Source organism: Mus pahari, chromosome 22 (genome assembly GCF_900095145.1).
Source record: "Mus pahari chromosome 22, PAHARI_EIJ_v1.1, whole genome shotgun sequence".
Taxonomy (NCBI): Eukaryota; Metazoa; Chordata; class Mammalia; order Rodentia; family Muridae; genus Mus; species Mus pahari.
In genome coordinates, this window is record NC_034611.1 from 23,394,487 (window position 1) to 23,411,297 (window position 16,811).

Consider the following 16,811-nt stretch of genomic DNA (forward strand, 5'->3'; position numbering starts at 1 on the left):
TGTGTGTGTGTGTGTGTGTGTGAGTGTTACATCCATGTATATATACTTGCCACAGGTTTGCATGTGTGAAAATGCACATGTTCATGTAGAAGACCAAAACTGATGTCTGGACTCATTCATTATTGCTATCCCTCCTTATTCAATGAGATGGGTGTCTCTCAATCAAACCTAGAGCTCCTATATATGGCTAGTCATGTCAGCCAGTCTGCCCTGGGCATCCCCTAGTACCATCTTCCAGGATTTAAATGACAGGTAGTCTGAGTGCCATGTGTAAGGGCTCTGGGTATAGGAGCTCTAGTCCTCACGTTTAAGCACTTAACCAGAGAGCCCTCCCCTCAGCACCACAATCGTCATTCAGCACATGTCACAGCCAGGTCAGCCTGTGTCGCATGGGCTGGAACGACTGAGTGTTTCTCACCCATGATCACATTTTTTTGTGTACTGTTTTTACTAGCTATGGGATTTCCAGGTTGTCAGACCTGAGACCCCTGCTTCACAGCTTGTGAACCTCTGCTCCCTGGAGAACATAGGCTGAGCCCTTTATAGATTTTAGGTTGCTTTGAAGAGATGCTAATTAACATAGTTTATGTCAGTTCTTCTGGTCTATTACTATATAATTTCATGGCCTACTGTATTGGGCTATGACTAAATTATACTTGAGATTTTAAATACAAATGTTGAAGAAGACTACCAAATTGAGTTACTGCATAATGATAACCTGTAAAGTAAAAACTAGTTGTATCACCTAAAATGAGTCTTGAGAAGTATTCTGAGGACAAATAGAAACAAAATAACAAAAGCAACTTTAAATGACTTACCTTCTTAAAAGAGATACATCAATTATATAGGTTAAGTACAAATTGCCCATATACATGATCCAAGTAACAGCATAACAAAATTACACTATCAAATAAAGAACATCTAACAATCAATGCTTACTAGTAAAAAACAGCTTTTGTAGTTGTATTCCTAACTATGCCTTTTGTTTAATTTAACTGAACTTGTAAAAAAAAAAAGTTTCTAAAACATGAGATGGGCTTAAAATGCAAAATGTTACTTTAGGTTTAACAAAAAGAAAGTTCAAAAGTAAACTAGAAAAATATTAAAGTGATATATGAGTACTCTAAGAACAGTCAATGAGACAGCACTCTGATTTTTTTTGCTGTATTTAACATGATTTCTTTGTCTGTTGAGGTCACCAGTTCCTCTGTAGTATTTTGTTACTATTATGGGTATCTGTAGACCAGAGCTGCTCTTAGAGACAGAAAAGAAGGGATTCTATCCAGAATGCTAAAGATAGAGTTCTGATTGGCTCTCCTTCAACTGTCTCATTCCCCATAACTGGAAAGCTTTGGAAGAAAAAGAATAGGAGCCCAACTCAAATCTACCCTCGTTTCTCCTCTATCTATGCTGCAGATACTCAAATATCTATCATTCACTGCTGATACAGCATCTTGCCTGGTTACAGGGCATCTTTCATAGAAGAGAGACCCATAGGGGATCCGGGGGTAGCTGTGATGGGACAGTGGACATGGCCAATGTTTGACACTGGTTCGGTGTCATGAGCAGGATGAAGCTGGAATGAGTGGAGAAAGAACAGCCTAGAATGGATCTCTTCATGCTACCAAATTGCCCACAACTTGCAGGAGTAGAATTCTCTATCTTAATATACTTTTCAAGATCATCAACCAAGTAAAGTCAAGGTAAAAAATGACTGGAACTGACTTTTTTTTTTTTAAAAAAAAAAATTGTTTATTCTGTAGTTGTCAAGTATTTTTGTCTTGCATTGGTGCTTTTTTGCCCAGGGTCTTGAAAATGCACACCATATCAAGAATATCTGCCACTCTTGGAATGATCCTTACCAATTTTTCAGAAAAATATCAGTTGCTTTATGACGAGATTAGGGGCCTGTCTCCTGGAGGTTATTTTCAAATTTTAGTTTTATAAAACTTTTCATACAACTTTCCAAGATGCAACTGGCATTTCTTAATCCCTTCAGAACTTTGAGGTAAGATGGCACATTTTGGATCTTGCCATAAGAAATTCAGCTGATGAGGTTATTTAAATACCACTTATTTATTATTATACATGAATAATACTAGGAAAGACCATTAAGAAACTAAAGCTCATTACGGACGCGTAAGTTGGCAGGCTGTGGTTGTGCTGGTGTGAGCCTTTATTAAGTGCTCCTGGAAAGGCTCTTAAAACTTCATCTTTAGAAGCAAGATACGATGTAATTTTCCAGTCACAAACATATTTCAAAGAAACAGCCCTGGCCAATGAAAATCCTAAGCATTTTTTTTTTTCATAGAGGTAAAGCTAGTTCAGGAATAGAAAGATCAACAAAACTTCCAATCACTAATGACTATTTGTCAGATAATAGTTTTACATGTGTCACAAACGGATCACGGCAATAGCACAGGTTATCATAGTTGATGTCATTGTGTCAGATCATAACCAGCATTACTTAGAACTCGCTCTTAGACATGTCTCTAAGAAGATCTCAGGCGAAATGTTCTCTTATTTTTATAAAAAAAATCAAAAGCATATGAGAAACGTTATATAAATTGAAAACATGTATGCCTCCTTTTTGGAAACATTGACTCAAAATGTTTCCTGTTCTTACATTAATGTATATCCACGCAAATTAGTCTTTCATTAATGAGACCCAGGAATGGCTGTGGGTTACTGTAGAAAATATCGTAGGCCTCTGCAGCTTATGCCCCTTCCCTGAAAGCAGCTAAGCTTTCTGATTGCATACTTACCAAAACTAAGTCGACAGGGAGAACAACTTTAATTTTTCTTTTAAACTGTTCATTCAGCTCTTTAACGAGAACAAGGACAATGATGCTCAGCAAGGATAAGAGCAGTGCTTCCAGCTGGACAGACTTGATGTTCTCAAAGACATATGCATAAATCTACAGGAACGAGAAAAGGAACCAAATCAGGGTTGCCCAGAAAACACCAGCATCCGAATCTGACCCTAAATCAACTCACTGATGCTGTCCTAAAACAAAACAAAACAAAACAAAACAAAACAAAACAAAACAGAACAAAACAACAAACAACAAAAACCAAACAACTCCTAATGACTGGAGGTGCAAAGATAGGGAGAAAAATGAATACAGGAAGGGAAAGTCTGTATTTTCATTCATTGAGTTTCTTTGTCCTGGATTGTTCCATCAAACTCAAGTTCTGTCTCTTCCTACACAAGACACTAGAGAGCAGAATCCCTTCCCTGGCTCCTTCCTTGGAACGAAAAAAAGGCAAGAGGGGCCTCACCTTTTGATGGCCACTATTGTTTTTAAACTTGATGGGGCTCTCTCTCTCTCTCTCTCTCTCTCTCTCTCTCTCTCTCTCTCTCTCTCTCTCAAGTCAAAGGCTGCTATTTCATTGCTATCAGGCTTACTGTAATCTGTTACCATGTTCTCAGTTACTGGGCATTTATTCGTCTACTGCCACTCACTCAGGACAGTGCTAACTTGGCAGGGGTCAACAATGCAGAAACAGTCTTAGTACTCACAGACTTTATAGTGCATTGTAGGGTTTACTATTAAATTAATCAACTAGTACAAGATGCTAATGACACTGATTGGATGGAAGTATATGACTGAATGTGTGAGCAATGAGTGTAGCCCTTCCCAAACCAGGAAACAGGAACTGCAAAGGCTATAGATAAGAAGAGGTGGAGGAAGAAGTCTGTGGACATATTTTGCATTAAGGTCAAACTTAAATGATTCTGAGCATCAACTGTGGTGTAAGGAGTGCGTGGCTTCTGAGAACACATGATCACGAGACCAGCATAGGATTGAGGAGATGGCTCTCATAGCTCTGAGTTCAGTAGTCCAGAACTCACTTCAAAAAGCTTGAGCCATGGCATGGTCTATAACCTGAGCACTGGAAAGATGGAGACAGAAAGGTCTCTGGAGCATACTGGACAGCCAGCTTGGATGCATTCCTGAGCTCCAGATTTAGTGAGAGACCCTTTCGCAGAAAACAAGGCAGAAGAAGTCAGTTGATAACTGTCCTCTGACCTCCAGATGCCTGTGCACTCACCAACACACACACACACACACACACACACACACACACACACACAGCTAAGCAAAGCAAAGCAAATGAAAACATGCTAACATCAAACAATTCACTGGTAAATATGAAGAAGGTATATTAATAGCATAATAATAATAGATACTCAATGTTGTTACTCCAGTTGGCAAAAAAAAAAAAATTTTTTTTCAAGACTAAAGTGAAGGGAAATAATAAAATTAGAACTCTGCATGCATAAAGTTGAGAGCTTGTATTCACTCAACTAAGTGCCAGAAATATTTAGCTCAATAATATAAATTCTTGTGGGCACTTGCTTATCTGACGAGTCTGCTGGCATAAAGAGACAAGGTATAATTTAAGGAGTCCTAAAGAGTGTGAAAAGGAGGAAAAGAGCTAACCTAAATCTAACCTTTGCTCTCTATAAGCATTTGATATTAAGCAACCAAATTTGAATATTTTTTAACTTGATTTTGCGTGTACACATACTAATGTGTCTCCTCAGCCCTCTTGAACATACATGAATTGTACATACTGAGCATGCTTGCAAATATTCTAATAATTTTGTGAAAGAAAATGCAGTGAAGCTTCATGGGGTGAGAACAACTGAGGTAATGTCAGGTTGTCCAAAGTGCACTTTAACTTACAGATAAAGCAATAGTAATAATAATAATTAATAATAATAATAATAATAATAATAATAATAATAATAATATCAGCAGCAACCTGATACCTTTAGAAATACATCGCAGAACATGGAGCAGGTGGTTTCATAAATTACTGTCCACACCACTATACTTACTCAGTTCTACTCGGAACAGAATTCACCACTACATGATAATCATTATGTGAGACACAGAAAATACTTTTCCTATCGGTCACTAGACATTATGATGACAACTGCTCACAGCATCCCTGAAAGTGAAGAAACTGGGTCCTTTTTTTAAATTATTATTATTACTTTATTATTTCCTGATGACTCAAAGCCCAAGATAGAAATCCAATGTGAGGAGGATGGAGAGATATTTCAATGGTTAAAGGCACTGATTGCTCTTCCAGAAGACCCAAGTTTGAGTCTAAACACCCGCGAGGAAGCATAGACCTGTCTATAACTCCAATTTCAGAGGAATACAATGCCCTTTTCAGGCCACTGCAGGCACTGCGAGTGTATGGTGCACAGATATACATGCAGTCAAAACACCTATGCATATCAAATAAAATTTGAATTAAATTAATTATGTTTTTTTAAATTTTCATCACTATAGTTTTTCTCAGTGTGATACATTCCAATAAGGAAGACCATAAGCAGAGTGTCAAGAATTTTTTTAAATGACATGTCTCTGTCCAGTGGTTTGAGGATAATTGAGAATATTAGTGAGACTATTCTTCCCAAAGAGCCAATCATCCAAATGTCTTAAAGCACTTATATCATTCTTTATGCCTTTCCCCAGGAGATTAGAAGTATGCCATGACAATGAAGCTCCCAATCCATACCAGATTTCTATGTAATGTGCATTTTGAGAACATGTGTTTGCAGTGATACAAATGACCACCCCAGAATGAGAGGAATGAGACCCCCCTGCGGGATTTTATTGTCTGTCTGGATTAAATGAGAGCTCATCAAACAAAGCATGTCTTACAAGATGCTCCAGAAGAACATGGGGGGGGGGGTAAGTGGGCAAAGACTCATTAAAACAAGAACTCAGAGCATGAAGAACACAACAGAGGAGCAGGCTGGGCGGAGTCCTAATGACTGTCATGTGGACCCACTTCGAGAAGTCACAAGCTAAATCAGCTTATGAGATATGAGTGGTACATGCAGATGCTGCCGAGCTGGAGGTCAGGAGAGACACAGGCATTTCTGTAAAATCACTCAGTAGAGCTCTGGCATCCTAAATACATGTTACATTTCTCTCGACTGTAAGTCCAGTTGTCTCTATATGCTGGTACACACCCTCTCCACCAGTTAATAAAAAATTCTTAGGGCTAGACAGTGGTAGCGCATGACTTTAATCCCAGCACTCAAAGGCAAAGGCAGCCTGGTCTCTGAGTTCAAGGCCAGTCCGGTCTATAGAATGAGTTCCAGGACAACCAGGGGTACAGAGAGAAATTTTTTCTCAAACAGACAAAAGAACAAACAAACAAAAAAAATTCCTAAAGGTTCCCGTCACTGGCTTCTCAGAGTTCAGAGAGAAGCGACAGCAATTCTGTGCAGAATAAATAACCGAGTTCACTAGAACTGACCAATCCATTTAATAAACTAGTTCAGCACTCCTGAGATTATAAGACTAGTTTGTTATTTGGCATAAAATGGAAATACATAAACAAATCTATTTTGAGACAATTCAGAGAATGAAAATGACTTATTCATTTGCATATACATTGCTACATTTAATTTATTTAGATGTTATACTTTTTCTGGAATTCTGCCTAGTAACTTTTACACACATACACACACACACGTTTTAACTGAGTTGGCCATTTTTCATAATTTTGCCTATTTTTTTAATGATGGATTCTCAACTCTTTGAATAATATCTGAAATCAGATGTTCAAGCAACATTGTTGACTTAATTAATATTCTGTTCTAACATGGCAAAAGTCACGATAAGCCTCTGAATGGGATACAGTGGAACATGAGTAGGAATCTGGGCCAGGAAAGGTTGATTCCTATAAAAATGCTTGCTTTTCTCACTGTGAAAACTTGGGCTACGCCTGGGATGGGTTTGGAGTTATGTTTGCATACACTCGTGCTTATTGGACTTCTATTTTGTAGGAAGCTGTGAGACAAATATTAAAGTTACCACCATAGTAAAGTCCAAGTAATATATACCTTTGATGTGATCAACCTGATCTAAATAATCAGATGTTTATAGCAACTAAAATTGCATAATAAAGAAAATTGAAGGCAGAAAAACCTCATAGTATCAGTTAACTTAAAAGGAAATGTTTCCCTGGAGCCACACCCACTCAGTTGTTTTCAGTGCACATTATGACTCAGATTCTAGGACCCTGTATAGGAACACACATGTGCAGAAGAAAACGCCACAGCATCCACACAAAGCTTCATGACACAAGACAACAATCTCAGATGCTTAGAAAATATCACTAGGTGGTTTTTCTCAATACTCAGACAACTGGAAATACCCATTACTCAAAAATATCTCCTTCCCTAGCATCCTGGTTACTACAATAAAATATATAAGATAAAAAGTTAATTAAAGTGTTTTAAAATATTATGAAAATAACATTAATAATCACTTTTGCTAGTATTTCCGGACTACCTACAAAGGGACCATAAAGAACACCTGAATAAATCCTTCCACGCAAAATGAAACACATAAACCCTTTCATACATTGATTATGCCTGTGTGATTTCTGTACTAAGGATCTGTCATGGAAAAAGGTTGCATTTCACTGGGTAAGCAGCTAAGTGGCACTAAACCCAGAACATTTTGCTACATGTCAGCACTCTATTTGAACAGTAGTACGTACAAACCAAGAACTGTCAATCTATGGGTCTTAATTTTAAATATATGGTTGTAAGTTAGTCACCAACCACAAGGCCAGGACTGTTTCCAGAGGGCAAGAGAGCTAGCGTTCAAACATGCTTATTACATGTGCTCACTTTGTAACAGAAAATGCATTTGGCATGATCTCTGTACGAAAATATATGTCTGAAAATAGAGACTTTCTCTACATTTTTGGGAGACTGTCTATTGAAATAGGTATGACTCATCAAAGCATTTTGATCAGATAACCGTTGTAAAGCCTCATAATGAGTAGAGTTTACTGAGGAGTCCATCCTGATGAATGCTGCTAGAGTTGGCAAAAGCCTGCAGCGTTTTGGGATAAGTCTTGTAAACAAAATGCAAGAGTTGGAGAAAAGAATCACCAAGTTTCTGACTTCCACTTAAAAGAGTTTAAGAAAAGAACTAGTTTGTCTGCCCCCTCCATCACGTCAAGCTTGTGTCCATGGATGGGTCTCTCTTTGCTCTCTGTGTTTCTGTGAAGGTCACGTTATCTGGACAGAAGGAATGACTACCTTAAGTGCAAGTACCTCCATCCACCTTATCACGTGACTTCTTTGAAGCAATGACCCATTTCTCATTAACAAACTACATGAGATTTGTGTTTGTCAAGTCTGTGTGTGTCCACCGACCCAACTTCATATCTCTCCTCGTGGACAACATGGATAGTGTTTACTAACTGGATCCTCATTGCTTATGAATCTGTCAGCAAAAATTGTTACAGAAATCTACTCTAGAAGTTCTTTAATCAAGGGTGGGTGCGGCTTTCTTTATCACTGTATCGAGGTCATAAACACCTTTCCAGATTGCTGTGTTCTTAAGGAAACAATCATAGCATTGGTGCATTTACCCAGGTGCCTCTCAATTATGTCAACACTGTCCTCCCTACAAAGTTTCTTTCCACCAGATGATATTTGAATCCAAGCTCCTGAAAAACTCACAGCTCTCTAAATCCATCTTTTATCATCTCCAAACTAATGTTTAAACAAGTTTCCCTGCTCCTCAGATCTGGATGCCTCCTATCAACTTTGCCTACATACCATTACATTATTAAATACTTTAAAAATCAGTGCTGATAAGCTTCTTATAATTCCACGCCCCAAAATAGCGAACACAAATACCAAATAAAAGAAAAAAAATATTGAATATCAGTCTCAGGTTACATTTTCATTAATACAAGCAAAGCATCAGAAAGGAGAGAGAAAACAACATTCTATACATTTTTACATGCATGTATTTAAATTTCTGATCAACAACTGTATCTCATACTAGGATTAAATCCATTTGCTTTGCTTCAAGGGATAAATGAAGTCTCTGGCCAGAACGGGAAACATGGTATGTCAAGCAGCTAGAGACAACATGGGCACACAAAATTCCCTTGTACCAAACATGCAGCCAAGCATACCAAGGCCCACCTGGCACCCAGCCATCCCTTGTTTAGAAAAATAAGCTTAATTTGAATTACTTGAGCACTGAGTTTTGCGGTGGTGCAGTCTCTCAGTGAACTGTGGGGGATGGAAGGCACTAAGCCCAAGATGGTTGAGCTGCAAAAATATTGCTGTCTGATTTAATATTTGAAAGTAACCTATATTGTAAATGTCCGTGTAATTACTCCAAATTCACAATTTCTATACACTGCACCGCTGATTAAATTGTGCTGCAGATAAACATTCTGCTTCTCTCCCTTTCAGCTTGGCCTGTTATTTTTATGGTATACTGGCATTCATGCAACTCACAACAGAAACATCACAGTATCTGCAGAGAAAATGGGGCCGTTCCTAAGCCACCAAAGTATATTCTTGGGAGTCCCAGAGGGCCTGTACCTTCAGAGGTTTGTTCTCCAAATATAAACTTCATTTGTACACACTTAGCTGTGATCTCATTCTCTATAAAAGAAAATGCTTCGTTGGCTCTGATTCCCTTCTGACGTTTCAATTCCACTTTATTAACATTCTTGGGTTTTGCTTTTGCAGTTTGTACAGCAAAGCAGAGAAGTGCTGTGCTCGTACTTTGGGGTAAAGGCACACAAGAAACTGTCCATTTCAAAGTCTGCATAAAGGCTGAAAGTAAAAACTCTCCAAGAAGGGCCATTGGAAAGGTTGCCAACTTTGCCTTCTCTCTCGGATTTAATGCACAGAACTGCCCATTAGTGTCTAGAAGAAACATAGAGCCAGGCTGGTGAAATGAGCTTTGCCACACTTCCCATTGGCTGGTTCAGGCTCAACACTGGCGCCTTCTCAAGGAAATCCACATGTGCAAATATGAACGAGGAATTTTTGTCATTTTTATTATGCCCTTTGGGTAGACACCCTTTCTACTAAAGACATACTTCATCGTCTTTCAGTTTTTAAAAAGCAGTTCTCATTCTGAAGAATTAAGGCTTTCTCTGTTATGTGTTTAGGGAACCAAGTCACGTATGAGGCAAATACCTGACTCTGCAGAAAGAACAGAACAAGACACTTTAACTGCTGAACCGGGACTCCAAGACAGAGTGACCCTTCTAACATGACTATTTCTGAATCTCTTAAAAATATTAAAGTGTAGCGCATAACTTATGAAGTGAGAATATAATTGCAGAAGAGATTGAGGACTGAATCAATGGAAAATTGGAAATAAAATTTAAAATATACTATGTCTTCAAGTCTTAGGATGAGCTCTCACTAACAGCAAAAATATTTATTTCACCTACATTGAGTCCTGGGAGCCTCTTACATCTCATGTCTGATGTTTCTAGAGGATTCCCCTACCCTCATCCCTCACCTCTGGCAGCTGAATATTTTCATGCAGCTGACCCTCTGGCCTTCTCACCTGTCTCCCCCCCATGCCTGATCCTGTCCCCCTTTCTCCTACTCCTCCCTCTGCCTTTGTTCCCCCTTCTAAATGGGATTGAAGCTTTCTTACTTGGGCCTTTCTTCTTGTTTAACTTCTTATAGTCTGTAGGGTATATCATGGGTACTCTGTACTTTTTTGCTAATATCCACTTATCAGTGAGTACATACCATGCATGCATATATCTGTTTGGATTTGTGTTGCCTCGCTCAGAATGATAACTTCTAGTTCTATTTGCCTGCAAAATTTATGATATCCTCATTTGTAATAGCTGAATAGTATTTCACTGTGTAAATGAACTACATTTTTCTGTATCTATTGTTTGGTTGAGGGACATCTGGGTCACTTCCAGTTTCTGGCTTTTATGAATAAGGTTGCTATGACAATAGTGAAGCATGTGCCCCTGTGGAATAGTGTATCATCTTTTGGGTATATGCCCAGGAGCAGTAAAGCTGGACCTTCAGGTACCTTAGCTGAAATGCCCAACAACAGGGAGATGGAACCTAAAGACCACCTCCGCTAGTTAGACAAAGAACCCAGTAGAGGGATGGGGGAGCCAACCCACATTCACAATTTTGGGCCCAGAATTGTTCTTGTCTGAAAGAGATGTAGGGACAAAAATGAAGCAAAGACTAAAGGAGTGGCCAACTAGTGACTGGCCCAATTGGTATCCATTCCATGGGCAGGCACCAAACCACAACACTATTACTGATGCAAGGTTGTACTTGCAGACAGGAGCCTAGCATGGCTGTCCTCTGAGAGGCTCTACCAGCAGCTGACTGAGACAGATGCAGATAGTTACAGCCAACCATTGGACTGAGGTCAGGGACCCCTATGGAAGAGCTAGGGGAAGGACTGGAAGAATAGAAGCCCAATGGTGTCAACCAACCTAGACCCCTGGGAGCTCCCAGAGATTAATCCACCAACCAAATAGCATACATGGGCTAGTCCAAAGACCCCCAGCAAGTTGTAATAGAAGACTATCTTGTCTGGCAACCATGGGAGAGGGTGTGCTTAATCCTTTAGAGACTTGATGCCCCGGGCAAGGAGGCATTCTGGGGAAGAGGGAGCTCACTCGCTCAGAGGCAAAGTGGAGGGGGATGAGGTGAAGAACTCTGGGAGGGGGGGCAGGAAGGGGGAAACATTTGGAATGTAAGTAAATAAAATAAATAAAAACAAATCTTTACTTTCAAGATTTATAAATTTTCAATTCACTGTGATTTTTTTAAACTGCAAAGACACGTGTGACTTTACTTTATTGCTTCATCTTGCGCATCTGCATAAACCTCTAGTAATATCCATTACTTTTAAAAGTATTTATTACTTAATCTGGAGCTTGAAGAACCTAGCCATTTTATATCGAATTATTACCAGTAAGAAGACAGTGGCTTCCATTTAATGAACAGCTATGCTCCAGTCTTTTTTATAACCCTTCATAATATTATTGTCATCAGTCAACAAAATGGGCAGCTAGAGTCTAGCCTCACCTTCCTGCGCCAGCCTACAGGAAGGACGTAGAAGAAGTGAACTTTGGCTTTTTCCCTGCTTACCCTCACTCTTGCTGAAAAGTTCACCTATCCTGATGTTGAGGCATGCCTTCCCTGGCATAAGAGCCTACTTCTTTGGGAATCCATGTAGACTGAAAAACAGCTAAGATCTTCAACCTCATGGATTGAATAACTATTAGATGCTTGGCCTTTCTGTTGTGGGACTGGCTGGACAGCATCCCGTGACTATATTAAATTCTCTTCACATGTGTATGTATACATATAGTATATTCATTATACATGATATATTCATTATTTATATATATTATATATATGTATATATATATATATATATAGCATATATTCATTACACACATCCATGTGTGTGTGTTCATGTGTGTATGAGATAGACAGAGTGTATATATACTGCTGTAGCATTTTATTTTATGGATCTGACTTAAATAATTTGCTAAAAGGTATCCCATTGAGGTGAGTACATTTTCCAGCACAGAGAGGCCACTGGACAGAGGTGTTTCCAATTCAGTTTAGATAACAGACTTTTCTTTATTGCACAGCTCAGCATCCCTGATGAAAGAAGCAATGGGGCACGTACTGCTATAGCATCAGGCACTAATATCCACTGCAAACAAAAGATTGGAACAAAAGGAGAAGATGATGTTTTCTCTCAAAATTGACAGTAAAGATCAATACTGCAGGAATGAATTAGAGCACGTGATTTTTAAATATGAAAGCCAGTATCCCAGACCATAAGATTTGTGACAGGCTCATTGTGCATCTTTATAAAATATTCTATACTTTAATTTATGTGACAAGGTGTGATTCTCCCCCCCGCCTCCACAACCTGGTTAGCTTTCAAACAAGATATAAAATACTCAGAAGGAAGTAGTCAAAAAGCAAATTGCCCCAAGTTATCAGATGGCCATGGCTTTATATCTGCTCTGCATTACAATGCCGAGTTCAGGCCTCCTCTTTCAGGTACAACTTAAATAATCAGGGCCAAGATCCAATTTACATTCTGATCACCAGATTCAACTGAACTGTTCTGAAACTCTTTTTCAACTATCCCAGTAAAAATATCCATTGGGAACAGATTACTTTTCAAACTAATATTCAACTACCACATTTTCTTCTTTTTACATAGTTATATTATGCACTATGGGTTGGCTGGTAATTCACTATATAGCTCAAACTAGTCAATAACTCACTATACGTTCCAGGCTGGCCTCAGACTCATGCTATTTTTCCTTCCTCCCTTAGTCTCGCAAGTGCTCAGATTATTAGTTTGTGTCATTCCAGTCTTGAATTGCTATAATTTTGGACACAGAAGTGCTACCACGCTGCCCGAGAACAGAGTACCCTCCCTTCTGACCATTCTGTAAGCACAGTGTCCTCTGACACAGGGCAGTAAGGGTTAAAGTATTTTTAAATTGTTCTATCCGAAAAAAAGTATTGCATCTTCCAGTAGCTGAATACTGTGAATTTAAAATCTGCAACCTATACACACGCCAAGCTGTGAGTCAGTCTCAGTGTAGGATCTTACAGAAGACCTTCAAAGGTGCCACGATGTTTGATCTGGATAAGATAAAGTAACCTGCAGTTTACCTCGCAAGAAAAAAAAAAAAAAAAAGTGGGAGAGTAGAGTCACATCCAGAATGCTCCAGTGAGCGTGTCCACACAGTAACAGCTGGGGTAGCAGGAGCAATGTCATTCCCAAGTCAGTGTGGCCTGTTTCTTTATCACACTTCTGAAAACAAAGATGTTCTGATCACCTCTATACGTGGAAATGCGCAAGAGGGGCTCAGTTCTAACCCATGTGTGTTTTCCACTCTGCACACGTGTGGATTTACAGTCGATTCCCAGGCAGGTCAAGGCAGAACCTTCTCCAATTCTGTTTTGTCCTGTAGACTGGGAGTCCCCGAAGGTCTTCACTCTTAGCCTGTCATCTAATAGCTTACAGCTACTCTGGTCTGCTTTTGTTTGAGTTGGAGCACGGGATTATGTTGCTTCCAGGCGCAGTTCCAGTTTTCTTGTTTTGATTTTAAGCTTTCTTGCAATGAATGAATCACTGAGCCAGATATTACCTAAGCAACAAAACTCCAGACCCGGCGTGCAGCACCCACCATACCACCAATTACTGTCTTTCTCACTATTTTATTACCTGAGAAAAGGTCTTTAATACAATTGATACTCTGTTGTTCCAAACATCAAGCTGGTTATTTTTATTTCATAACACACATTCCAAGTTGTGTTTATTTCTGTGTATTTGATCATTTCTGCTTTACATATGTGGAAATGCATAAGCATAATGCATAAGCAAATGTGCCAAACACTACATGTATACAATGCCATTAAGGAGAATTTCTGTGTATCTCCCTTATTCTCACTCTTAAAAAACAAACAAATAAACCAAGGTCTATATTAAGTTTTCCCTATGTGTATGCACAGTATTTAGAATCTTTTCTTCCTTTTATTTCTAAGATTATACTATAATTCCAGAACTTATCCTTTCACTATCATCCTAGGTCCAGCTGTACCACTGGTTGGCATGTCCAAAATAGGGGGAAAAAACCAGTAACAACCTGACTTAGCAATAATAAAGGTGGAGTGAAATATGTTGAAATTTCTAGATAGAATTTTATGGCAGCATTATACCATCTTGATAAGAGTAATTCTAAAACTGGAAATCTGTTTTAAATAATCAGTAGGGCTCAGGAGATGGCTCAGAAGTTAAAGCGCCTGTCATGCAGATCCCTAAATCTTATAAATGCCAGGTCAGTAAGGAGGTTCTGCTTGTAATTCCAATGTTTAGAAGACAGAGAAAGGATTTCTAGAGCAAACCAGATAGCTAAATAAACCATGCTCATGAATGCTGGTTTCGGGGAGAAACCCTGTCCCAGTGAAGAAGGTAGAAAGCAAGTGAAGAAAACAACTGAAGTCAAACGTAGCCTCCCCATACACACACATGCCTCACACATGTGCCTGCACATATGAGAAAACACATACACATGAGAGGGAAAAAAGAAGAAGAAAATCAATAATATAGATGACGATATGCAATGAAGTGAATCCTTGCCAGGGCACAGAAAAGTGAGACGTACCAGCAATTGTCTCCAAAACAGAAATTCAACCAGTAGGTTATTGTACTTCCATATACCTGGGTGCTTAGTCAGAAAACTAGCTTTAAGACTAAGGGTGACACAACTCTTGCTACAAAACATTAAAACTAGAACACAGTATTAACCCAAGTAAAATGAAGTCTACTGGCCATGAAGTCTGTTACTCGAATAGTTGCTGTAGTTGTTATAAAGTTCCAGCTGAATGCAAAGTCCTAAGCAGTCACGAAGTTTAAGTCAAGTCTCCAAAGAAAACAAGAGCGCTAGGATGCTATTATGGAAATATGCTGAAACTGGTCAGTCATTCCTCTCGAATTCAGACGGCTTTTAGTAGCCGATTGTCTGCTACTGGGCTCCAGTCACCACGACCAACCACACCTCTGTTTTGATCCCTACTGGAGTTCACAGTTCTGAAAGAATGTGATAGAGTGGATCAAAAGCCTGGTAGATGGATTTCATTAGAACTTGGCAACAGATCTGACTCCCCAAACCACCTAGCTATTTTTTTTCTCACTAAACACCCAACTTATATTCAATTATTCACTAGAAGTAATGATTTCCAAAATCAGTAAGTTGCACTCATTAAACTAGTTTCATAACCCCAATCTTATCTAAAACATCCTATTATTTTAAAATTTTAAACCCAACTTTCTGCGGTACAGAAAACTCTCGGTACTATAGTAAGCTAAACTGAATCTTGTGAAACATATACCCAGATCATATAAACAACAGAGACACTTAGAAAACTCACATAAAAGAATCCCAGTGGTCCGGATATATACGGCATTTTGATCCCCAAGAGATACTTGACTTGTGACGTCACGACATGGGTGGCTGCCCCCGTGGTCATGGCACTGATCACAGGCTCTGTGAGCAGGAATGTGGCACTGCCCAGCTGCAGCACAAACATGACCAGCTGAAACGACAGAGGAGAGTCGGGCATCACGTGCAGGTCACATGCTCAAGGTTCCCGAAGAGGGGACAGCAGACACCTTTTCATTTCATGGGTACAGAGTGAGCTGAAAATGGGATTCTTGGATTTTATATATTTGGTACTTGCTTACTTTTGAGAATCTTACAAGATTCTCAGATGTTCTAAATTGTACCAAGTACAGCATACGTGATTTCATTACAATTAAACCAATAGTATTCTTTCTAAATGTTAACCTTTCTTTTTCTTATTCTGCTACTGGGGATCCAGTCATCAGCATTGACCAAGCCCTTTTATGTTCATTCTCCTGGAGTTCACAGTACTGGCAGAATGCAAAAATAAATAAATAAATAAATAAATAAATAAATAAATAAAATTGTTTAGTTGTTTAACTGTGCTGCAAATCTTGGAGACAGTTTCTTTTAAAAAGGGAAGTGAAAGGAATCTCTGGATCTCTGTGGAAGAAAAATCAAATTTGCATCCATGTGTGTGATTATACGATGGTTGACTACCTGATATCCAGTAAACGTATAACTTCCTAAGCACTGAAGAGATGTGGGACTTTTTACCTCAGCTTCTGAAAAGTGGGAGTAAAAGACACCCATGAGGCCTCTCTAAAAGGCTATGATTTACTATGAAGACACAAGGACCTATATGCAGAGGGGAGAATACGGGCAGAGAGACGGGGAACAGGGATGCCTCTTAAGAAGCAGGACTTTTAAATCTTAGCCATTCTGACTGGTGTGAGATGGAATCTATTCAGGTGACAGCAGATGCTGGCGAGGTTGTGGAGAAAGAGGAACACTCCTCCATTGCTGGTGGGATTGCAAGCTGGTACAACCACTCTGGAAAT

The 16,811-nt window shown here is 39.1% G+C and overlaps 1 protein-coding gene across 5 annotated transcripts in view; it reads right to left on the reverse strand.

Moving 5' to 3' along the window:
• Positions 1 to 16,811, reverse strand: part of Slc26a7 (solute carrier family 26 member 7) — a 131,186-nt gene that overhangs the window by 50,592 nt on the left and 63,783 nt on the right. For 4 of the 5 annotated variants that reach the window (XM_029533431.1, XM_029533429.1, XM_029533430.1 and 1 more), the window contains exons 5-6: positions 15,779 to 15,943; positions 2,766 to 2,918 (exon numbers count right to left, since the gene is read on the reverse strand). In XM_029533431.1, coding sequence (XP_029389291.1) covers positions 2,766 to 2,918; positions 15,779 to 15,943 — 318 coding nt within the window. The remainder of the gene's footprint in view (positions 1 to 2,765; positions 2,919 to 15,778; positions 15,944 to 16,811) is intronic. The other variant, XM_029533432.1, reaches the window with a different exon arrangement.